This window comes from Salvia splendens, chromosome 22 (assembly GCF_004379255.2).
Source record: "Salvia splendens isolate huo1 chromosome 22, SspV2, whole genome shotgun sequence".
Lineage (NCBI taxonomy): Eukaryota > Viridiplantae > Streptophyta > Magnoliopsida > Lamiales > Lamiaceae > Salvia > Salvia splendens.
In genome coordinates this window covers 1,668,864-1,693,331 of record NC_056053.1, presented here as the reverse complement: position 1 = coordinate 1,693,331, position 24,468 = coordinate 1,668,864, and the positions used below count along the sequence as shown (strand labels likewise).

Here is a 24,468-nt window from a genome sequence, read left to right as displayed (position 1 = left end):
TTTTTCCCACATATTTTAGGACAGATAAATTATTTTATCGGATTTGGATTGATAATATTTTTTGTTTCTTCCACTTGTATACTATAGTGAGCCGAAGATTTTATCATCAGCTATAAATTCATAACTCTGGTTTAAACCCTCTAAACGACGTCGTAGCAGGATGAGCAGCACATGGAGTCGACTCCAGCTACTGCACGCGCCGCCGTCTTCACTGCTCTTCCGTCGCCGCGATTTTCCCAAATGTACTCTCCATCACATGTTTCCTCCGCTGATAAATATTTAGCCTTTGTTTTTTTACCGGTTCACATGCTCCGGCTGTTTTTGCAGTTGCGAAATTTGTTCCTGCAAATTTTTTGCTTCCGACGGTGTGCTTCTGTCAGCAATTGCAGACGCAAACCTATGAAATTGTGAAAGGAAGCTATGTTCCCGCTGGCGATACCAAGCAAGCAACCAAAGTTGAGGTATTGCAAATTTTATAGATAGGTGTACACGAAATTTGGTGTCTCGGCATTTAATTGGAATGAATATATGAGTTTGGGGAAACAATCGGATAGCTGAATTGGAATGGTTGAGAATTTGGAGATTTGTCCTCTGTTTTCAGGATAAAGTGGTGAAGGCTCTTGAAGCAGTTGGAGCATTTCAAAAGCTTCCAATGGTGATGCCGTCAATTGATATTTTGTATTCAGCATTGAAGAAGGCAAGGAGAGTGTCACCTACAAAGGGTAATTCGATCAAGGTGTTTCTTTTTTTACAGCAAACGGTATTGAAATAGCTAGTTTAACTTAGCGTTTAGCGTAATTTTTCCGTAGGCATTGCCAATATTGCAAAACGTGAAAGAAATAAAGGTGCGAAGCAACTTGATGCGTTGATGAAGGTAATTTCTTTATTCGATAATGAAATGTCTATCTTCTCATGAAGAAAAAGAACTTTTAATGTTCTTCCTGTTGTATTTACCTTCAGGAGATTGCAGTTCCATTGAGAAAGTACACGGAGAACTTCCCTGGAAAAATAAGTTTGCACCCATATGAAAGATCTCTAGTTGAGTTGACTCTTGGAGATGGAAACTACGAAGAGGTAGGCGTTAGGGCTTCTCTGTTTTTTCTTTTAACCTATTCAACATGGGCAACATTTTCCTGCTGAAATATGGTGGGCCATCAAACTAATTAAGTTTAAAGTTAATGAGTCCATGATATGGTACATCTCCTAGTTTCGTCTATGCTGAATCTTAATGCTGCCTTCATGTTTTACTTGAGTTATTCTAGCTTAATATATCATCTTCTTCAACCCTATCTTCTATCTTCTCCCCACTCACCACTCATTCACCTCACTATGGTTTAAAAGCACTATTGTTGTGTCCTGGCTTACTGTATGAATGTCGTTTGCTAATTTGCTATTAATCTAAAGATGATATGAAGATAAGTTCTTCAGTGTATAACCTACTCTTGATTGATAGGTGTTGAGAAAGGTTGATTATTTACGGAAGCGAGTGGTGGCAGTTGGAAAAGAGCATGCCTCTCTGTGTGCCAAGGTTGTAAGTTTGTTTAAGTTAGTGCATGCATCTGCCTCTTTTATTAGTTTTGAGTGAGTTGGATTTGATACCTATTTTTCATCCAGCTGATGGTTGAAATTATTAACTTAACTGCTTACTCCTTGTCTAGTTGCTATCACACTTTATAGAATCAATTCGCAATTTGCTAGGTAGCATGAAGACATAACTCTTTTCTAGGCACCGAGTATTTTTCTGTTGTATCAGAATAATTTTAACAAGTTGATAGGAGATGTAATATTAGAATTTATCTTTCTGTAACTAGATTTATCTTTTGCTATCTTATTTAGTATTTATATTTTGCGTCTGGGTTTATTATACCATAATTTCATAAATTAACTTGCCTGGTGAATACATTTCATAATCTTTTGGCAGTCAGTCACAAAGCGTGAAGCTGAGGAACGACTGAGCGAGGCTAGTATTTCTCTGTACATCTGCATATTACTTTTATGTGGATCCCTAGCTCATCATTTCTTGGTTTCCTGCAGGGAATAAAAAGAATTGAAGAAATTTTCAGTCATGAAGGAAAAGCTGTAGATGAATTATTGAACATTGCCAAGGTAAAGTGCCATCATTAAATGAAACTATTTATTGGAAGTGCATTCTATAAACCTTCAATTGTGCATAGTAGTGTAAAAAAGTTATAAAAAATCAATTTTGTGATTTCTTTGACTAATGCTGCTCAGCAAAAGGATAATACTTTTGGGTTTTATTGGTGAGATAGAATGAAGATACTTCATCTTATGAATATATGGTTCTATTGCTTTCTGATTTTGTCATCATTTTAATTGTTATCAACCAGAAGACGTGATTGAGTTGATGACTACTTAAGTTAGTTTGTTTAACTCCCCTCTTCTTAAATTATCTACCATGTTAATCTTCTGAAGTGGACTTAAGTATTTTCCATCAGTTTCCATGATGGCAGAAAGTTCTAATTTCTTAGCGATGGGGTGTATGTAAGTATGTTTTTGACAAACCGCATGCAGACATTGCGGGCAATGCCAGTTGTCGATCTGGAAACACCCACTCTGTGCCTTGTTGGGGCACCGAACGTAGGAAAATCATCTTTAGTTCGTCTACTATCTACTGGAAAGCCTGAGGTATGAACTAAGCACAATCATATTCCACATTGTGTTCAAAATAATTCAATAATCGGTATTCCAGTTTTATCCTTAAAAATCTCTGTATAGCAGCCTTGCGTCATTGTTGTGAGCTGCTAAATTTCATTTTCTTACTTTCTATACATAGATCCATTGCACCATAATAATGGGATGCAGTATTCTCAATTTCATTGCAATATGCGAATTGAGTGGATTAGAGTAATATGATAGCCATAATTTTATGTTGAATGTAGATTTTTGTCTTGTTTGATGCTGGATTGGCCTCCAGAAATTTAGTTATTAAACTGCTTATACCCCTAACAATACTGGCCTGGCAAGATTGAAGAGGAGCTGTTCGAAATTTCTTAAAGTTCTCTTCACAAGAAACATACATGACTGGAACTGCAAGAAATATAGAGCAACTTGCAACTTTTGTGCATTGCCTATACCATTTGATAGTGATTTTCTTGCTCTAAATGGTTCAGATATGCAATTATCCGTTCACTACGAGAGGAATTTTGATGGGTCATATTAACTTGAGTTATCAGAATTTTCAGGTTCAAAATTAACCAAATTTACATAATGCAAAGTCTCTTTGCTGTTTTAAATCTTTATTGCTATAGTGCTATTTGTTTCAGGTTACAGATACCCCAGGTCTACTAAGGAGGCATGATGGTGAGAGACTTTCTTTCATCTTGTCTTATTGACTAGTATTGGTTTCATTGATGAGTGACTAAATCTACCATCATTTATGAAATGATGTGTGGAAAATATATAGTAGAATAAACTTCAATTTTTTGTCAATTTTTGTAGAATAAGAGTACCTACTTTCTTAATTCATCTTGTGCTCAACCTGCTTCACTTATTTGGATTTGCAGAGGATAGAAATAATTTGGAAAAGTTGACGCTTGCCGTTCTTTCTCATCTGCCCACTGCTGTACTCTTTGTTCATGATCTCTCTGGAGAATGTGGGACCTCACCTTCAGATCAGGTATTTCCATAGGTTTACAATTAAAAACTCTTACACTTGGTAAATAACAAATACTGTATTAGACAGATGGCCTGTCCAGTAGTCTTAGCTTTTACATCTGGTCCAAACCAGTAATCTTGCTCTTAAATTTGAGTTTGTGAGGCTTTCCTTAATCTCTACATGCATCAAATTGAAGTGAAAAGTACATGGAAAATGCAGTGTTTCTTCCTTGGAGACGGATCAGCGTTAGCCTTTAGGTAGGCCGTAGACACAAGATTGCTGATAGGTTTATTGACTATGAGTAGCAAATTTTCCATCAACCAACATGTAACTAGTGTTACATTATGATCTCAAAATTCTTTAATTTCATTAATGCCAACTTTCTGCTTATCAATTGAAATTAACAACAAAGAATGTCAGTGTACTTTTTTGGTCTGGAACGTTTAGGATTAAAGCCTAGTTGTCCAGTGACTTGAAGCCTTTTGAAAACCTCATTCGGAGACCCTTATAAATACGAGTCAATCCATGCTTCTGAATATTACGAGCTGGTTTTCTTTATCTTTGTCTGAAGAGCATTTTCTTGTGTTAAACAGTTTACCATCTACAACGAAGTAAAAGAGAGGTTCGCGAGCCATCTTTGGCTTGATGTCGTGTCTAAATCTGATCTGCTTACTGATTCTCCAGTAGTCTTCATCACTGAAGATAGTAATGCTGATAGTTTGGATCTAGCAAAGTATCGGAGAATGGGACCTGATGGATCACTTCATGTATCTGTCATGACTGAAGTAGGCATCAAAGAGGTATGCACTTAATTAGCTTCTCCATGAATTTAGCATTCATCTAGTGGACGTTACCCACAAAACTGCATCGATATTTACTGGAAGTACGCATTCTCACATGACGTTTCACATACAGTTTGGATTCATACATTCTTGCATCTCAGTCTGTTAGACCAGAGGGATATGGATATAATGATTTTTGGTATATATCTGAACCAGTATATGTCCCGCGCAGTTGAAGGCTCGAGTGCATGAACTACTAGTTACCCAGTCGGAGAGGATAAAAAGCTGCAAAAGCAGTGAAGAAGGTCATGAAGTTGTAACATAATGCATTCTGCTATTTACAGAATGTAAGTTGATATTCATGATTTGCAATCTGTTTCCATAAACTGGGGTTCTTCCCGGTCATCACGTCATCCTTGTCTTTTACAGACATTGAACTACTGAGCCGGAGGCTGGCTATGTACGAGATCAGGACTGGCCGAAAGCTGTAAGAAAACGAGAGGACTGCTCATCCGACCGGGCTAGTCAGCCTAACCTCCTTTGAAGGATCATCGAGTCTTGCACGACATAAAGTTCGCTCCTCATTTTACATGATTGAAATTCATAATTTTGATTTTATTTGTATTGTAACATACTTCATATGTACTGGTACTATTTTATTTATGTACATGGATGTAACTACATCGCTTTCCTTTTTTTTAAATGACTAATTTATTTGAAATGTCGTTATTTGCAATAAACTATTCATAGGCGTGCTATGTATACTTGGAGATCATTTTGACAAAGTACCAATTAACAAATGATATATCGACATACAAGCAATATCAACACAAAATATCTCAATTTTAGTACATAAAATGAACTACCAATTTAGCATTGAAATATTGCCGCCACCCAACGGATCCAGGTACGATTGAGAGTATGATCGATCTTGCCGCCGACTCATAGAAGGTCAGAAAAGTTCATTAAAATTGACCGTTAGCGTTGATCCTCGTTGTGCGGCAGCCTTGCCCCAATTTCGAAGGTTCACTTTCACTATTGTCAATTACAATGGCTCTACTATCCGACAATCCAACTTCAAAGGTTTAAGAATGCCTGTCATCCGTTATTAGTTACAGTCGCTACTGCCCTCTGCCTTGCTATGCTGACAACAATATTCTTCATTGTGTCTGACTCCTCTGCCTTGCGATGCTGACAACAACATTCTTTATTGTGTCTGACTGACCCTATAAAATCATTTATAATTAGTAAATATTTTTTCGGTCACATTCAAAGTGACATGGGCTTTTTTTAAGAATGTTACATTCATATTGATACATATTAAAAATGAAAATATTAGTTTCTTCGTTGTAAATGTGTAAAGAAAAATGGTTGATTTTGAATGAAACGGATGAAACAAGAAGGTAAATGGTTTAGGACATAAACTAGACACAAAAGTCGCCCCCAAATCTCAGTCTTCTCTTTAACTTTCACACTTTCCAACTTCAATGGAGCTTTGCACATCTCCACCTATCTCCAATTCTCCTCCGCCGCTACATCTCAACCGCTTTCCCCCCACCACCGTTCAATTTCAACCTCTCCTCCGTTCCAATACACATTCTCCCTTACTCTACAATCACCCAATCTTCAGCTTTGGTAATTAATAATGGAATTTCCTTAATTTTAGGTTTCGCATTTGCTACTGTTTGATTATTCATTCAGTAAACTTCTCCTCTCCTTTTCAAAATTTAGGCAATGAATTTCAGTTAATTGCTAGCAGATTAGCCAATTTCATACAAGTCCTGATTTTTTGGCTATAGAATTTTAGAGCTAACTGTTTGTGGTAACGATTTACAGGATTGAAGCACCATAGAGGTTTATCTCTGAGGTCAACGACATCGGAGGAGATCTCAGCTGACGCAACCGCCTATGTGAAAGACGATTCTAAGACAGTCGATGAAGCTCAGCCCGTTGAAAATACTGATGATTATGAGTCTCGGCTTGATCAAGAGCTACAAGAAGGTTCATTGTTTGATAATCCGCTGAAACTGTTTAAGTTCTTGGAGGGTCTCAATATAAAGGTTTATTTCTACTCAGTCTATCTATTTTTATCAATTGCAGAATGGCTTGATTTGATAGAATATAACTTGAATTGGCTTGTTATTTAACAGATGAATGGTCCGATTAGCTACTAGGTTGGTTTAAGCGCATATTCGCGTGTGCAATTAGCATAATATCTTGATTTTTAGGTTTGATGTAGTGCTTATTCTACCATATGGGGATTGAAATCTTATTCAAGGCTCTATTGGGTCAAATCTTTGAATATGGATTAAATGAGGGGTAGATTTTTGCGAGCTTTTGTTGACTTGGTTGCTATGATGAGTACATTCAGTTCAGAGAGCTCTAAAATGCTTGGTGAAGCATCGACTGGAATGTCGATCCTGAGCGGTTATCTGAGCAGCCTAATGGCATTTTAGTTTGCAGGACTGTAATTTTTTTATACTGTTGGGGATGCATGTCTTTTCTAGCTAATCATGGCAAAATGCATTACTTAACAATATGTTGTGCTTTTAAAAGTGTTAAAAAGAATAATTTTGACAAATAAAATATGCAAAGAAATGATAGACATAAAACTTCCCACTTCATTTGTTAAAAGACTTGTATGTGTATCGAAGTTTTGTATTGTTATTTGGATCTCCATGCTTACTAGCAAGAGGTTGCTTCTGCACTCATGGACATGGTTATTTTTTCTTAGTCCATAATCATAGTCTGTGTTCACAATCTAAGATGATAGCTTGGCTGCTAGGATATTATATAATGGTTGTAGAAGTAACTTGGTGATGGAAGAAATGAATATGTCTTGAGAAGTTAAGTTACCTGCATGAAGCATGCATCTTTCTGGTAAAATTTTCGTAATATTATTACTATATTTTCCATTCATTATTTGCAATCTCCAATTATGCAAATGTGAACCCAATGATTTTGTCATCCATTTGTTCATACTTTATATTGTGAATACTCTACATTAATAATGCATGGGAAATGATTATGTATAAAAATACATGTAGAATGCAATTAATTGATATAACTATAAAACAGTTACTATATGGTATAGGAATAGAAATCAATATATGCTTCCTTGTGTGACCTGTAAATGCAAACGACTTTAGTGGCCATGTAAAGTCAGTTATACGTACAGTAGTACTGTTTCCTTTTTATATATTAGTGGAATTCCTCAGGTTTGCATGCTTAGTGAATGATGGATTGTGTGGGACAGTTTTTGGCTTTGAAATTGGGCGAATGAAATATGGATCTGGGAATAGGATTATTGAGCGGACACTTATGTTGCCTGTTACCTCACTAGTGGTTTAGATCTTGCATTATCTGATGTAATGGTTTCTCTATATTGGCGACCATGACAACTTTACCTTTATATAACTGCTTGGCTTGGACTGAAAATAAGCTTCTGTGACACACATTTGTTTTGGCTTAAAAAGTATCAAGCTTTTTGGTATTGGTCAAGGTCAGGGCTCCAATTCTGTGTGAACAGAAGAATTTTGACTGCTCAAAGTGGTCACATACATATAGTACACCAGTCTCTGTCACTGGTGTGCCAAGGAACAAGAGAGGGCATAAGAAAAGTAACTGCCTCTCAACATTTTTGCTTTCCTTAAGAAATCAGATGATGACTATATCCAAAGAGAATGAGCGCATGTAATTTGATACCCTATCCTTTCTTCTAGTAGAAAGCATCTGACATTCTGGTTTACAAATTACATTCATGATCTGATCAAATCATCAACCTTGATCATGGAGAATAAGTCCCTTCAGTTGCAGTGCAGTTGATGTATGAAGTTGTTTTTACTGTTATATCGCATACAGTTAACTTGTTGTTTTCGCTAATTATGATATTTGCACTCTGATTTCAGTTGGATTACGAGGAAACATATTCATTTCTCGCCTTTGGTAGTGGTGGCGCTGTTGCACTTTGGTTAGTAGCTGCTATCGTTAGTGCCATTGATTCAATCCCTGTGGTGAGCACTCATTCCCCATCCATATTTGCCTTTTCGTGTCATGCTTTTACTGACCACATCATGGCACTGATCTAATAACAGCTACCAAAAGCCTTGGAACTTGTCGGCCTTGGCTACACTCTGTGGTTCAGCTCTCGATATCTAGTTTTAAAGGTTTGCAACTACATTTTCCGATTTTAAATCATTTTCTCTTCCATGTCACTGCTGCAAGTTAAAGCTGTTCTTCATCTTTGGTCTGCAGAAAAACAGAGATGAATTGTTCGCCAGAGTCGAAGAGCTTAAGCAGCAGGTCCTTGGCTCGGACGATTAATACTGAAGGTGGATAAAAGACTCTAAACATTTCTCTGCAGTTTAGTTTGTAGTTCTACATGTATATATGGATTCACAATTTCCTCAATAAAAGGCAGGTTTCATCTTTATTCTGCCTTTTCCCTTTTTTCTGTATGCTAAAGAAGATTGTGTTGTTTTGTCGGGTCATGATGTTCTTTATTGTTCCAAAAAGCAGTTTCAAAATTCTTTTGTGCCCTTTTTTTGTGTTTAAAATATATTTTTCGATCGAGATACTACTTTCGTTATTAGTGTTCTTTCCAATGTATGTGTTTCACCGCTCCATCCGAAATTCCCTTGGCCCTACAGCCGGTTCAGGGCTGAGCCCTAGGGTTTGATGACGGCCTTAAAAAGCCACCTAAGACGTTTTTATGTCCAAATTAAGGTTTATAAATCAAATGTATCAAATAAATAGGACTCGTTTGTTAAGGTATCAATTCAGCCATCTAGGTAACAATTGCAGTTAACCTTTTTTTTACTTAATCAGTTGCAATAACTTAGACATGAGAAATTTTACAATTTAGATATCAGTTACAATTAACATTGTTTATTTGAATTAATCAGTTGTAACTAACTTAAACATGAGAAAGTTTTACAAATAAATTAAGCCTCTTTGAGCATATGGTCTGGAATAAAGGAACATGATACAACAATTTACGCAACAAATTGATAACACGAGGCACATGCCACTTATATTTTATATTCACCGACCGTAATTATGATTGTATATGTATGTTAATAATATATAAAATGAGGTACATGTTTTTATAAATACTACTATAAACAATGAGATCACTATTATTATAAAAATAAAATCAGTCGGCGTGGACAGATTTTTTTTTTTAAATTCGAATTTAGAACGAAATTAGGTAAATCCTATTTGCAAATGTAGCTGATTAACACTGTAAAGCCATTCAAAACGAATATTGGATTCAATTATAGATATGCTATTGCATTTCATTCCTCCAAATTAAATGGATACTTTTAATACATCCATGTGACATCTAACTAACTTATTTATGCAATAGCATTTAAGGGGAGATGGTCAAATTAACACTCATTTCCTTAATTAACTAGGTTTGAATTTGAATTATTGATTTTATGTGATATACAATTGACATGAAATAGAGCATTATTATGCATACATAAAAATCAATATCATAAAAGAAACATTATTGTATATACAAAAAACCATTATAAAAAAAATATTCATGCATTTATAAGAATATATTATTATAATATACGGAGTATAAAAAAGCATAATGTAATTTTTCTGCAAAACATTTTTTTTACAATATACTCATTCATAGCCTTAAAAAAATTATACATAGTGCCCAATTTCTCCACTTTCTCAGTAAGTGAAAATGGATGTGACAAAAACAGAAAGTAATGAAATTTAATTTAGTGGAAATTTGAAATATTTGAAAGAAACCCAAATTATATTACTAGTAATCAGAATTAATGTGAGATTACGTGTAGATTAAAATGAAGCTAATTTAGAAACTCAGCAAATTAATGTGAGATTACGTATATATATTGAAATGAAGCTATTTTAGAAAACTCAGCAAATTAACGTGGTGAGATTACGTATAGATTTAAATGAATCTATTATAGAAAACACAACACAACATTTGACGTATTTTTTATGATAAAGTGGTAACGTATTCATTCTAACTTTCCACATTTATTCCCGCATTTAATGCTAGTCATTATTGAAAACTTGATAAAGTTGTAATGTACTTGTTCATTATATCATCGAGAATGAAAACATATATTCGTAAAAGTTTTATATTCTAATTTAAATTTGGTAATGCAACAAATTTCTATAACTTGAAAACTGAAAGGAACACTAGAAAATGAGATTTGTGGAGTTGGAATTTTCATCTCCATACAATCAATATTTTATGTGTTTTTTTATGCCTAACTCGACGTCCTCTCTTAACACATAACTTATCGGACGGCAACTTATAAATCATGTAAGTAGTTCATTTCATTATGACATCGACCTCCAATCTCTGATGTCAATACTTTTTTAACTAATTCAAAAGAATTCTTTCGAAAACCTTCATTATCTTTATACAATACTCCCTCCGTCCCAGTTTCAGAGTAAGATTTAATTATGACACGAGTTTTAAGAAATTGGTGGAGTGTGTAATAAATGAAGTGAGATAGTAGTTATTGGAGTGTGTAAGACTATCACCAGCGGTGACCCTCATAGAGGGTCATACACAAAAGACAAACAACATTTAGCAAAAAAAAATTGTAAATTTAAATATTTTAGGTGACCCTCTTCCAAAAGAGTGTGTCAGCCAACCCCAAGAAAAGTGAGGGGCTTAAACATGTGGCGCCATATTAGTGGCTGTTAGGTTAAATATTTTTACTTTTATTTTTTTATTTTTCTACATTGGATTAATTGTCTTTTTATTTTTAAATTTTAAATTTCTAACTTTTAATTTGTAATTTAATTAATTTCTAATTTTGGTATTACCCTACAACATTTCTTTCATTTTATGTAATATTATGCTATACTTTAATTATATGAATATTTAGTACTCCTTATATACTATAAATTTTAAATATAATAATTTGTGTTATTTTTTATGTTTGTTAAGAATATGTTAAAAACGAAAATATTTAATTAGGCGTGGGCGAAGGTCACTAATAGGAGTAAAATCTATCAATATCTAAAGGGACAGTTTTTGGAAGTCTATGTGGCACACATTTGAGCGGGAAAACTATTTATTGGGGAAAAAAAAGGCAAATATTATTGGATAAAAATTGGCCCAATGAGATGCAGAAAAAAATGGCTTCTGTGAGAAGTTTAAGACATTTATAAACTTAACCATTCACTAACCATGGCCCTCATTCTCTCTCTCTCAACTGGTTTTCTCCAAAGACTGTGTTTATTCATTCATGTGAACTAATGTAAACTATTTTTTTGATTGCAGCTTATCTCATGGGAGTGAGTCAACCCGGAATCCGTCGATCACTCCGGCGATAGACAAAGGTAGTATTTTTCAATCTACCCGTTTCTGAAAATTTGAACACCAAAATATCAACTTTATTTTACAAATTCTGTAAAACATGAATATAATTAAGAGAAAGATTTCTCACCGTGAACAACGACAACGCCGGCATGAAGGAACAGAGAGTGACGGCAGCAAGCCCAACCACCGAATGTAGTAGCTGTCGGGGGCCGCAGCGGCAACAACTGGGGTGGGGCGTGAAACCGAGAGAGTTATGACACAATGGCGAGAAGAAGAAAAGTAGACGAAGGAGAAAAAGAAAAGCAGCGGAAAACGGTAGGCGGCTGACCGAGAGAGCTGCCAGAGGCGGCGGCTGGCCGAGGTTGGTGCGAAGCAAGCAGGCGTGAAGTACGGCGGATGAACCGGCGATGCAGGGCGGTGGAGCGACGAGGCGGGTGGAGGGAGCGGCTGCGCGTCGGGGCGGGTGGAAGGAGCGGCGGTAGTAGCATATTCAATTGGGAAGAGAGAGAGAGGGGGGGTAATGGAGGCGCCTCTTGTGTGTGAAGAAGTATTAGGGTTAGATTAAATATTAATTTATGTAGTTAAATATTTGGGCTTTATTGCAGGCCTTTTTATGTATTTTCTACAATAAATAATAATAGTGATATAATAATTTTATACTAATTGATATTCTCTTTTTTAGTGAAGGGGGTTTAATTTGGTTGTTGGGACTTGGGACGATTAATTTATTTTATATCTGTCAAATTTTTAATAAATTAAGCAATATCCATGGCCAAAAATAATTGTTAATAAAATATACTCCATGCAATAATAATTTGTTTTTTACTGAATAATATAATAAACTTAGTTAATTTCTCAATTAATATTACACACTAATATTAATTTTATGATAATAAATTTAATATTAAACTAAAGTACATAAATTAATTTTAATTATTCTTGAGTTTAACTGAATATTAAAATAATACTCCTACTATTTTTATATGAAGTTGTAGTATGTCATTGAAGTGTTTTTGCTCTATATGTATTATATATTTTAAAGTGTTTAGTTAATATTTATTTAAAAATGTATAGTTAATTAATTAAACTATTTTTTGAATTATCTAATATGAGTATATTGTTATTGTACGTTTCTTATTCCAATTTCTACTCTTTGATCTTTACTCACACATATTTTCTTTATTCGTGTATTTATTCTAATTAACTTATATTCTTTGATCCTTAGTTACACATACTCCCTCCGTCCCGGACTACTCGCACATTTCATTTTCGGCACGGAGATTAAGGAATGAGTGTATAGCAAAGTCAACAATTGCGGCTGTAGGTGATAATTTTTACTAAAAATGGAAAGAGTGCAAATAACTTGGGACGTCCAGAAAGGAAATAAGTGCAAGTAGTCCGGGACGGAGGGATTATTTTTTTGTCATTAATTTTATTGTTTTTACTCCACTTGGATCATAAATTAAAATTTTATATCGATAATACATCCATTAAGGAGTAGTACATTTTTTTTAAAATCTTCACATTGCTTTGAGTTCTTCTTTTCTATATTTTTATTATATTTTGTATTCATTATTTGGGCTTTAGTTTAGCCTTTTTAGGTATAAAGTGGGTTTAGTGGGTTGGATCTAATGGAGGATTTTAGATTTAAATAATTTGTAATTGTAAATTTTTATTTGAATAGAGTTTTAGTTTGGGTGTTGGGTTCTATTATTATGTATTTTAAATTTTTTATGTATTGGGCTTTGTAAATATATATTTTTTAAATTAAATTTTTTTTCATTAACTTTGATTTAATTTATTAGATTATATAATATTTTTAAGAATCTTACTTATATGTTTTTTAATACTTCTAATTTATTGAAATAAACATATATATAATATAATGTATATAGTATTATGTATTAAAATAATAATGATGAGGAAAATCGAAATCCTTTATTTCAATACTTATTTCCATATTACTAATCAAACTAAATGACAACACAAATATATAATCCTTTGTCTCATCCTATATTTACTTAATTGGAAATTTTAATATATTTTAGATAGTCGTATATATTTTCATAATATATTTTAATTAGTTTCCAATTAATTAAACAATACTATAAAGTTTATCGAATAAATTACGAAATTATATGAAATTATAAATATTTAAAATTAATCCAAAAAGTTTGTATGAGTAGGAGTTCAATTAATGTTAAATAAAACTCCATTTGTAATTTAGACTAAAGATAATACTAAAATGAGATTTTACAAATATGTAAGAATAAAAATTAAACACAAAAAGTTGAATTTTTATTCTTACAAATTTATAAGAATAAAAATTAAACACAAAGTTTGTATGAGTTCTTATAATAAAAAGTGTAGTATAAATTTTAAGTGATGAATTGTTATCACTTATTTTAAGTGATAATTAACTTTTTATATGTATACGTGGTGGAAATAAAAAATTATTTTTTTCGTGTGCAAAATTTGCATTTAATCTTTGGTCATGCATGGTCTGAAATTAAACATAAGAAAATAAGTAGTCAGCTAAGATGTAGTAATTAATTAAGAAAATATTTTAAAAAATCAATTTTTTGTGTTTAATTTTTATTCTTACAAATTTGTAAAATCTCATTTTAGTATTATCTTTAGTCTAAATTACAAATGGAGTTTTATTTAACATTAATTGAACTCCTACTTTAGATGTAGTTTGATGAAGTTAATTAGTTTATAATCTTTTTGGATAAATATGATGTTCGTGTTTATTTGATTGAGCTCTGATAGTATATCCAAGTTTGATACAATCTCTAATTATTTTGCGGAATAATTTGAAGTCGTTTCGTATTCCTAATCATGCATAGCTTTTGAAGGTTGGTTTTCATGTTTTGTTGATAAGGAACATTGATCATTCTAATGAGTTGTGTAATGGAACTTTGTTGATAATCACACGTTTTGGTAATCATGTTTTCGAGGCGAAAGTTTTGATTGGTCATAACGTTGGTGAAAAAGTTTTGATTCTTATAATTTCTTTAACTTCAGATCCAAAATTGTCATTCAAGTTTTACGCACTGTCAATTCCCTTTGACTATTGTCTCATGGGTGATTTAATTTGAAATATTTTAGTACGCAACCGTTGTGATTAAAGACATTAAGGTTACTATTGTTAATATTTTAATTATAATATCTGTGTTCCAAATTATTCATCATTTTGTATTACCATTTGCATTATGGGTATATAAAGAGGATAATATGGAAGCGATTGATAATTTTTTTATGTCAACGTATAGATAGAAATATTTAAGTGTGCAAATGTGATTATAAGAATTTTGTTTAATGCTACATAAGATTACGTAAATATATATTTCCACATGCATAGAATTTATTTTTTGAATACATATGTTTTGTTGATTAAAATTAATGAACTATTTATTTATTTAAATTATATGATTTTTTCGTCTCATATCCTCATTTGCACATATATTTTCTTTTATTTATATATCTTATTCTAACTAACCCACTATTTATCATTAATCGTGTATCTCATGTTTGTCATTTGTTTTATTTTATTTTACTCCACTCATATCATAAATTAATATTGCATAAAATCGTTTGCCAAACATAAATATTACATTTCTCTTTTTGTTACTGTTTATAATATTTTTAATCCTTTATAATGTTATGAATACTTATTATAATTAACACATTTTTTAATCATAAATATTATTAATTCTCTTTATCCACTTTTTATTATTTTTCTTATCTTAAAATTTAACTTCATTATTTAAAAATCTTATGCCCCGTGCATAGCACGGGTGATAACACTAGTTTATATAAGTTGGGGGTTGTCTATGTGGGTGAGAGAGAAATGAATATTTTATTAAAAAGTTGATTGGGGTTGGGTTGAGTGGGGGTTACTGATGGACATAGTCTAATAATTGAAGTGAGGTAGTGGAAAGTGCGACCCTTTTGACTTTTTGTATGTTTACAATTTTGTTTTGTTTTATTTTATGAAAGTAATGACATTTGAGTGTAAATTTGATGAATAATGAGGTTAAATTTTATGTCCAAATATGGTAGATTCTAAATGTGTCTCTTAAACTGAGACGGACTTAAATGGCAAAATGTGACTCTTAAACTGGGACGGAGGGAGTACAAACCAAATTTGAGCCAATTTTGAAGGATTGTGGTGGAAGTGGAACTACCGTGGGGTCTGATGTGGAGTTGACATGGATGGTCGATCTGATTCATAGAGTTTTGCGATTGCTAGGTCAATATTTAGATCGAGCAACCCACCTCCACTCGTCACTGACTTGGAGTGACTATGAGATAGTCTATTTCACATAGCATGACCCTAACTATTACGAAACCTCAAACCCCATACGACTGAAACATTACAATTATGAGTTTTGTTGCGGATCAACATTTTGGTGAGTTAGTCCACAAGGGTGAGCCATTTCATCCATTGTCATGCATGCCCTTCTCGACCAATCGTGCAACTAGTAGTGACACATATTTTTTTAATTTTCATCTAATTTTTAATAATATAAATTTTTTAATATGTACTTTATTTTCATTTTTCCTTTTATATCGATTTTAATCATTATTTAGCTAATTCAATTACTTTATTGTATTTGATTAATATAAATTCAAAATTTTAACAACATTCTTTAATATTTTCCAAACACACCGAATAAATTATCTATCAGGAATTATATTTTGTAGAATCATAACCCTTAATAAGTTTCCTTTTTCAGTTTACCCTAAATAAAATAAAAATCAGTCAACAAAATGAATATTTTATCACGCAATTTGTGTATGTGCTTTTCTTAATGAGTAAGCTTAAAATCACAAAAATAAAAGAAGCTTTGTGACAGTGGGCGACAGACTGACAGTAAAGCAGTGGCAGCATCCTCCCTATTTACACATTAGCTCCAACACTCATTATGCACTTTAACAACATTAATATGCTCCAAATTGATAAATTATTAATATTAATTACGCTCCAAATTCACAAATTAATAACCTTAATTTTGACACTAACCAAAACCAGACAATCTTGGTAAAAGGCCGTTACAGTAGTCGGCGAAAGAGTCAAACTCCACCTCATTTTCACGTTACTACCCACGATAACTTACCCTTTTTCAATTTAGCCAGATTTCTAAGGAAAAGGTTATAATCTTGACTATATTGTAATCTTAATTTCAATTACCTTTTCTTCACAAAGTTTTAAATTTATTAAAAATAAAGTATATATAAGTCAGGAACAGCCAGAAAAGGGCTGGATTCTTGAAAATAAAAGAAAAGGCAAGTTTTTTTTTTTTTTTTTTAATTTTGGCAAATGATTGTGGGCTAATTTCTCTTTTCAGTTGTGAGCTTCCCTTGTCAATTGATACGGTAATTGTGTAAATAAGCAAAAGATTTTCTTTTTAATTATCAGTCTCTTTACTAGATTTGTACAATGTAAGTGAGCTTATGGCAACCTTTACCAAAGAGGGATCTTGAAATCTTTTATATTTATTGTGATATCGTGCTGCGTTGTCTCCAATTTAGTTAAATTTTTTGTGGGAATTTCTGATTTTCTTGGAAAAAAGGTTTAGCTTTTAGAGCAAGAGTGTAAAATAGCTGCTGAAACAACTCTGCCGCAAGACCAAGTTTGTTTTTCTGCAGAATTCGGTATGTTAGGCTTGTGATTGATTGGGAAAGTTAAGGTTTCTTTTGTGTTTTGTGTGTGTGTGTTTGGTGGGTGGTAATGGGTTTCTGTGTGCGTGCCAATGTGTTTACATTTGTTAGGTTTACTATGAGTAATGTTTTCCCCAAATTCTGTTCTTTTCTTGCACTTTTCTCACCATGGATGCAATGCTGTATGCGTTTAGGAGTCGTTTCTCTTGCACCTATGCTTCTGGAAGCTGTGTTTTCTGTGTGAATTTTGTGATGTGAAGAACTGATTTAATGTTGTATTTAGGGGGAAGCATGTCTATGATGTCGAATCAGAGAAAACAGTCTGATCCAGTTGTGGGATTGAGGTATCGAGCTGGGCTCAGCTCTGGTATGCCGTCTGTTTCTAGGTTTCGGAGTGGGTACATGCCTACGGGGTTGACATCTAACGTGTCGGAGTCTGATATGGATACTTGGTCTGATTCTGAAGGGGAGTGCTATGGAACTCGTTATTCCCCTGAAGCGTCTCCGCAGGATGATAAACTCCCCAATGGCGGACGCGGTGGTTATGCTAGTGGGATTGGGAACTTTTTAGATCGACAGGGAGGGCGAGGTGGTGGATATTCAACTACACATCGTGGTTTTGGTGAGGATGATGAATCATCAGTTTGCTCGGAAGCGAGTTCTATTCCACAACCTAGGCACGAAAGGGGATCTGTACTTGAGAAAAAATTCAAGGCGGCCACCAATTTCTCTGGCATCAGTTCGTGGTCGAATGTGGAGACGTCGAGAGAGGTTAAGACTTTCAGCTTGTATTCATGTGTGCTTAAGTATAATTGCAGTCTATAGTTGCTATTAGCCTGTTTCATTTTATTGACTTCAAGTTCTACTGCTGATCTGCTCTTGTCATTTTCGAGTTTCTCATGTTTATAGTGGTTCTGCAATGTCCTTAATGCAGAGTAAGATTGATGGTGGTATCCCCAGTGCTCCTCCTTTCAATGGCTCTTCGCACATCAATCAAGTTCAGGATTCTCGAGCTGATGCTAAACCTTCCTTAAGAACATCAGGTGCTACTGAAGCTAATACTGCTGAAGCATCAGTAAGGTATTAAGTTTGGGAATTTATAGACCATTCATCTATCTTGGTTCAACTCATAACTTAGTGAGACTTATAGATTATACTTGTGTAGATTACTTAATTTTATTTTTGGTATTTCGCAGGGCTTCTTCAGTACCCTCTCATCCTTTACCTTCTAAATATCCTACATTTCATGCAAGGTAAACTAACTGCGATTCTCATTCAATGTTTTCATGATATAATTGCGGTCATGTAGCTTAGTCTTGTGATTCTCGTTTGGCTTTCTTACAAGTTATGAAGCAATGGTATTAATCCTACGAAACACTGTTTTTCTGCTGCAGTGGGCTAGGTTACTGGTACGGTGTTCTCTCCTATGATGCATGTGTAAGGCTCTGTCTCAACTCCTGGTCCAAGGGCTGCATGGAAGCTCCAGCATTTTTGGAAAATGAATGTGCGTTGCTGAGGGATGCATTCGGGTAATTTCTATTATTGCCCTTCTCTTTTATTTTCGTCGTTGGTTGTAGTTTACGTTTGGAACTTGGAAGATGCCATTAAGCACCATGCTCTTTTCTCTGCTGTAGCTTTTTATCTCCCTCAGAACTTCATACAAATATTATTACATGTGGAATCAGATTACCAAAGAGAGCCCCGAGTTGCACATATTTGTTTCGAACTCATATTGCTGGTCATTTTGTAATACAAGAATAGCTAAGGAAAGAGCATCTTGGATGACAGAAGCTACTAGTCTAATCCTGTTTCTAAAAAGCCTAAGCTCATAAAATTCTCCAATTTTCGAGGGAAAATATGATATGCTTTCTTGTATTGTTATACTTGCTCTTGTGGCATGTCAATTATTTCTTTTCCATTCATAGGTTGAGAAACATATTGTTGCAGTCAGAGAACGAACTTATGAAAAAACAGAACGCAGAGCTTGTTAGTGAAGGAGCTTCTGTGAAGGCCAAAAAAACCATTGGCAAGATTAAAATTCAAGGTCCGTATCTATGTGTTTCTCATAGGAAAATTCATTTGAGCAGTTGAGCTTTAGAATACGTATAGGTGGCAGGTGCATAATATCTTCGTAAAACTGGTCATTTTGCAGTGCGTAGAGTGAGAATGGGGCTGGATGCACCTACTGGCTGTGCGTTTGCATCATCTCTGAAGTCGTCATCTATGGTGAAGTTGGATTCCCTTCAACTTCGATTGTCGAACATGAAGACTGTCCTCTCTGCTGAGAGAAAAGCATTACAAAGAGAACGTGTAACCCCGGTGATGCGCATTAGCGGTTCTAAGTTACAGCAAAGTATGACATATATTGTTGTGGGAACTCGTCAGTGTCTAAAAGAAGTGCCTGTGCTAATCAAAGTTGGATATGGTGCGTGGAGGAGCAGTTCGACATCTCACGAAGTGGTGGAAGGTATGTTTCTCCTGGTAGAACTCTTCGTCTTACCGAGTTTCTTCTTTTTGACGAGATGCTATACAGTTAAATTTTGTAGTTTTAGTTGGATTTACATTCGCTATACATTTATTTATACACGTACTTATTCATTACAGAATCGTACACCTGTTTGTTGAAATTGAAAAGTTCTCCTGAAGAGGATGCAGTGCGAATGCAGCCGGGATCTGGTGAAACTCGTGTATTGTACGTGCAGTTTTGTTTATACTTTATCCATTATTATTCTTTTAACATTCGATGCGGCAAGGTTAACTGGATTTTCCTGGTACTGCGTACAGCTTGCCAGATGGACTTGGAGATGATCTGGTAATCGAAGTCCACGATAAAAAGGGAAAATATTGCGGTAATGCTGTACTTCAGGTGGCTGATATTGTTGATGAATCGGTATGGAGAATGACTTCTGGATCTTCACTTTGATTTTTAATACTATTATAAAGGCATGTTTTTGTTGCAATGATTGAACTAATTGAGTTTTCTTAATGAACTTAAAATAGGGGGAGAAGCTTCGGTCGTGTTATATATATAGTGAGCCAGAGCACGAGCAAGTAGGAAAAATACAATTTAGCATTAATTACTCAACTACACTAGATGAAAACAGTCACAAGGTACGTCTCTTGTTGTATTTTAATATGATAGTCAATAGCATACCTAAAGATTTCTGTTTTTTTGTAACTTCATTAAGTTTGACTTTTTATGTTAAAGTGTACATCTGTTGCGGAGACCATTGCGTATGACTGTGTTTTGGAGACTGCAATGAAAGTCCAACAGTTTCAGCAAAGGAACTTATTGCTGAATGGATCGTGGAAGTGGCTGGTCAATGAGTTTGCTGCTTATTTTGGAGTTTCGGATGCATACACAAAACTTAGGTACCACAATTTGAGTTCTATAGTGTATCAAAAGGAATGACTTGTTGCCATCACTTCCGTTAATTTATGTGATTCACTTAATTTTGGTCTACCAGATATCTTTCATACATTATGGATGTCGCCACACCAACTGCCGACTGTCTAAATTTGGTGCATGAGTTGCTGCTACCTGTGGTAATCAAAGGCAAAAACAAGAATACGCTGAGTCACCAAGAGGTAGTTTGATAGTTCGTATGCTATTTATGCATTTTAAACAGAAAATCAATGAATGTGAAGCTCCTTAAGATTTTAAGGTTGATCATGCAAATTCATCTAGCTTATAATTTTGTGTACTGTGTGTATTCCCATCAATTACTAGGGTCGTATTTTGGGAGAAGTCTCTGAGGAAGTTGAGGAGATGCTTACATTGCTTTTCGAGAGTTATAAGTCACTTGATGAGTCGTCACCCTCGGGCATAGCAGAAGTGTTTGGACCTTCTACTGGTGTTGCGGCACCTGCTCTGACACCTGCTTTGAAACTTTACAAGCTTTTGCATGATATACTTTCTCCTGAGGCACAGTCGAAGTTGTGTCGATATTTTCAGGTAGGAACGTTTTTCAAGCTAGACATCTTTTCTCTCAGCGAACAACTTCCCCTAATTTAGTTGACAAATTCATTATGCAGAATGCTGCCAAGAAGAGGTCTAGAAGGCATTTGTCAGAAACAGATGAGTTTGTTTCGAGCAGTACAGATAATATATTGATGGATCCGTTGGCTTTATCTACTGCTTATAGGAAAATGAAATCACTTTGTTGGAATGTCAGAAACGAGATTCTGACTGATATTCAAATCCACAAGCAGGATCTTCTTCCCAGGTATATTATCCTTTTGTTTGTAAAATTGCTTCGTTTAAGGTTTTATTCTTGAAAAAACGCTGTTTCGTCTTATCTCTCAAATATTCATCTCATATCTTGCTCAAGCATAGAAAGATATCTGCGACTACCAATTCTTACACAATCAGTTTCTTGTGGTTTATGCAGTTTTGTAGATCTTCCGAACCTTTCGTCATCCATATACACCACAGAGCTCTTCAGTAGGTTAAAGGCATTCCTCGTTGCATGTCCGCCTGCAGGACCAACACCACCCGTTGTTGAACTTGTCATGGCTACTTCCGATTTTCAGAGGGATCTTGCCTTATGGAATATTAGGTACTGGATAAACACTAGTCTTTACATGCCTAGAGCTATCAATTTACGGTTATTGTGTATCCACTTTCTTGCAGTCCTGTTAGAGGAGGGTTTGACGCTAAAGAGTTGTTTCACATGTATATAACCCGTTGGATCCAAGAGAAGCGTCTCGCTTTGCTTGAATTTTGCAAGTTTGACAAGGTATTAGAAAACTCCGAGTTTACTGTTAATCTTGATGCACCATAAATTTGGCGCTCCAATTAGCCGGACATGGGCATTGAACGTTTATTGCTTGACAGGTAAAATTTTCCAGCCTACCAACACAGCACTCGACAACTTCTTTCGTTGATGACATCTATGAGAGGATAAAGGGGACGCTTTCCGAGTATGATGTCATAATCAGTCGATGGCCGGAATACACTTTTACACTGGAAAATGTACATTCGAGCTTAACAATCTGAACTAGCACGCTCTTACTTATTTTCTGATAATTAGTTCTTCCAAGTGACTTTGTTCTTTCATCTTACGCACTGCTTTGTGTATGAAAAGGCCATAGCTGAGGTTGAGAAGGCTGTCGTTGAGAGCTTGGAGAAGCAGTATGTCGAAGTTTTATCTCCACTGAAGGAGAACACAATGCTGCCGATTAAATTGGGTCTCAAATATGTCCAGAAATTCGCGAAGGGACATGGCGGTCCTTACAATGTCACCAGTGATGTACGACGCTACTCTACTTCAATCTGTAGTAATTTGAAGTCTTTCCATGTCTATGTTGAAGCTGACGTTGATGTTCTGTTTTTTTCGTTTTTCAGTTGGGAGTGGTGCTGAATTCAATGAAAAGGTTGCTCGATGTGCTACGTCCCCAGATAGAAGCACAGGTGAAGTCTTGGGGTTCTTGCATTCCTGAAAGCGGGAATATGGCACCCGGAGATTGTCTTAGCGAGGTGACAGTGATGATTAGATCGAAATTTAGAGCTTATGTGCAAGCAGTCGTCGATAAACTCGTTGAAAATGTGAGTATGTTAATGCATTTCGGAACATATGCTTCTTTGGATAACTGCACTCGTATTTAATAGGTTTTGCCTACGCCCTACTGAGATTGAATTCCTTTTTACGCAGATGAATCTACATAATGCTACAAAGCTCAAGAAGATAATCCAAGAAGCGAAAGATGACGTGATAGAATCTGATTTGCGGCAGAGAATGCAACCTTTGAAGGAGTTGGTTGCCAGTACCATTGATCAGCTGCACGGCGTATTTGACACTCCAGTTTTCATCAATATCTGTCGAGGTTTCTGGGACCACACCGGCCAGGTTGGAAGCGCGTCAAAGCAGATAGATTCATCAGACATCTTGTTACTAGTTACTGATCTCAATCTTGTTTGTATGCACAGGATATCCTAAAGCTGTTGGCAGACAGGAAAGAGAACAAATCTTGGTATAAAGCTTCACGAGTCGCAGTTTCTGTAAGTCGAACCAGTCGATATATATGCTACCGATCGTTATCTTTTCACATATACATCATTTCACCCAATTCGATACATTTCAAGAAGCATGCTTTTTTTTTGTATGTAATGTTGCTCGGTGGTTTGTGTTTTCAGGTTTTGGACGACACGTTTGCTTCCCAGATGCAGCAGTTGCTTGGCAACGCGCTGCAGGAGAAAGACCTCGAGCCCCCACAGCGGATCATGGAAGTGCGATCCATGCTATGTAAAGATGCCCAAAATCACAAGGACAACTACTTGTTCTAGAGTTTAGGCAGCTGAAGGTGCTTCTGTGGTGCTCGATTGGAAAACACGGGTGCACCTAGTTTTGTCGGGGCGGGATGTGGGGTGTGGGAAGTAAGGAGCACGATCTCCTCCTTCACCGTTGAGAACTCAGGGAAGGAGGGTATGTGGTATTTATGAATGGAAGAGTAAATATAGTAAAGGCCAATTTGTATGGCTTCATAGTTTTTGGTATCTAATAGTATTGTTTTAGGCCACAATGCTTTCTGAGGTTCTTTTTTGTATGATAATTTTGTTTAAATTAATCTTTTGAGTTAGAACCAAACGTGTAGATGTAAAGAAATGGGTGATAATATTCAAATTCATTTTAAAATATCAACAGAGATAGTTGTGTGATTTGTTGTTGGAATTTATGTTTAAGATCATCCAAATACAAATTCTGTTGATTCCAAGACTTGAATAAATAATCCAATTAAAATTAAGTATTTTTAGTGAATCTCCGATATTGGATCAATAGTAAGGGGATACATACTAGTTTTAGTAGTTTTTTTAGTAGACTAAAGTTCACTTTTGGTCCCTTACATTTGCCTTTTGGTCTCTTACATATTGTTTTAGTACCTTTTGATCACAAACATAGTGTTTTGGTCTAAAATAATAACTATTTTCTGTTAAAATTAATAGTCAAAATGTTTGATCAATTTACTAACTTAATTATAATATAGGACTAAAGTCCAATTTTAGTCCCGTACATTTTCCATAAAATTCTTTTCGGGTCCTAAACATTAAGTTTGTGACTTTGTTTGGGACCAAAATA

At 34.8% G+C, this 24,468-nt stretch overlaps 3 protein-coding genes and 1 non-coding gene across 5 annotated transcripts; all 4 read left to right on the top strand.

Annotated features, from left to right (window-relative positions):
• The first annotated feature begins 68 nt into the window (after nt 1–68).
• LOC121787992 (nucleolar GTP-binding protein 1-like) lies at nt 69–5,119 on the top strand. 2 transcript variants are annotated; one of them, XR_006047551.1, is made up of 15 exons: nt 69–242; nt 328–461; nt 602–722; nt 810–874; nt 961–1,074; nt 1,454–1,528; nt 1,922–1,960; nt 2,035–2,106; nt 2,533–2,646; nt 3,132–3,203; nt 3,285–3,321; nt 3,525–3,637; nt 4,210–4,416; nt 4,615–4,745; nt 4,828–5,119. XR_006047551.1 is itself a non-coding variant. In XM_042186845.1 (15 exons), exons 1-14 carry the CDS (start codon nt 161–163, stop codon nt 4,721–4,723), a joined length of 1,338 nt encoding a protein of 445 aa, XP_042042779.1. In that variant the 5' UTR covers nt 72–160; the 3' UTR covers nt 4,724–4,745; nt 4,828–5,119. The 2 variants fall into 2 exon arrangements, 1 of the variants encoding a protein (XP_042042779.1); XM_042186845.1 differs by having other exon boundaries at nt 72–242; nt 4,631–4,745.
• A 693-nt stretch (nt 5,120–5,812) lies between these two features.
• Nucleotides 5,813–8,937, top strand: LOC121787970 (protein CURVATURE THYLAKOID 1D, chloroplastic-like). Its single transcript, XM_042186823.1, has 5 exons — nt 5,813–6,033; nt 6,235–6,458; nt 8,307–8,411; nt 8,493–8,564; nt 8,653–8,937. Exons 1-5 carry the CDS (start codon nt 5,886–5,888, stop codon nt 8,719–8,721), a joined length of 618 nt encoding a protein of 205 aa, XP_042042757.1. The 5' UTR covers nt 5,813–5,885; the 3' UTR covers nt 8,722–8,937.
• LOC121788157 lies at nt 6,748–6,838 on the top strand. The gene has a single exon (XR_006047609.1). It is a non-coding gene; the product is annotated as a small nucleolar RNA snoR128 (small nucleolar RNA).
• An 8,027-nt stretch (nt 8,938–16,964) lies between the features above and the next one.
• LOC121787739 lies at nt 16,965–24,033 on the top strand. Its single transcript, XM_042186569.1, has 22 exons — nt 16,965–17,017; nt 17,676–18,163; nt 18,327–18,472; nt 18,589–18,645; nt 18,787–18,921; nt 19,318–19,436; nt 19,545–19,859; nt 19,997–20,084; nt 20,177–20,282; nt 20,393–20,503; nt 20,601–20,764; nt 20,860–20,980; nt 21,123–21,347; nt 21,428–21,618; nt 21,784–21,951; nt 22,026–22,131; nt 22,230–22,367; nt 22,480–22,644; nt 22,740–22,940; nt 23,047–23,241; nt 23,322–23,393; nt 23,529–24,033. Exons 2-22 carry the CDS (start codon nt 17,684–17,686, stop codon nt 23,676–23,678), a joined length of 3,453 nt encoding a protein of 1,150 aa, XP_042042503.1. The 5' UTR covers nt 16,965–17,017; nt 17,676–17,683; the 3' UTR covers nt 23,679–24,033.
• The last annotated feature ends 435 nt before the right edge of the window (nt 24,034–24,468 follow it).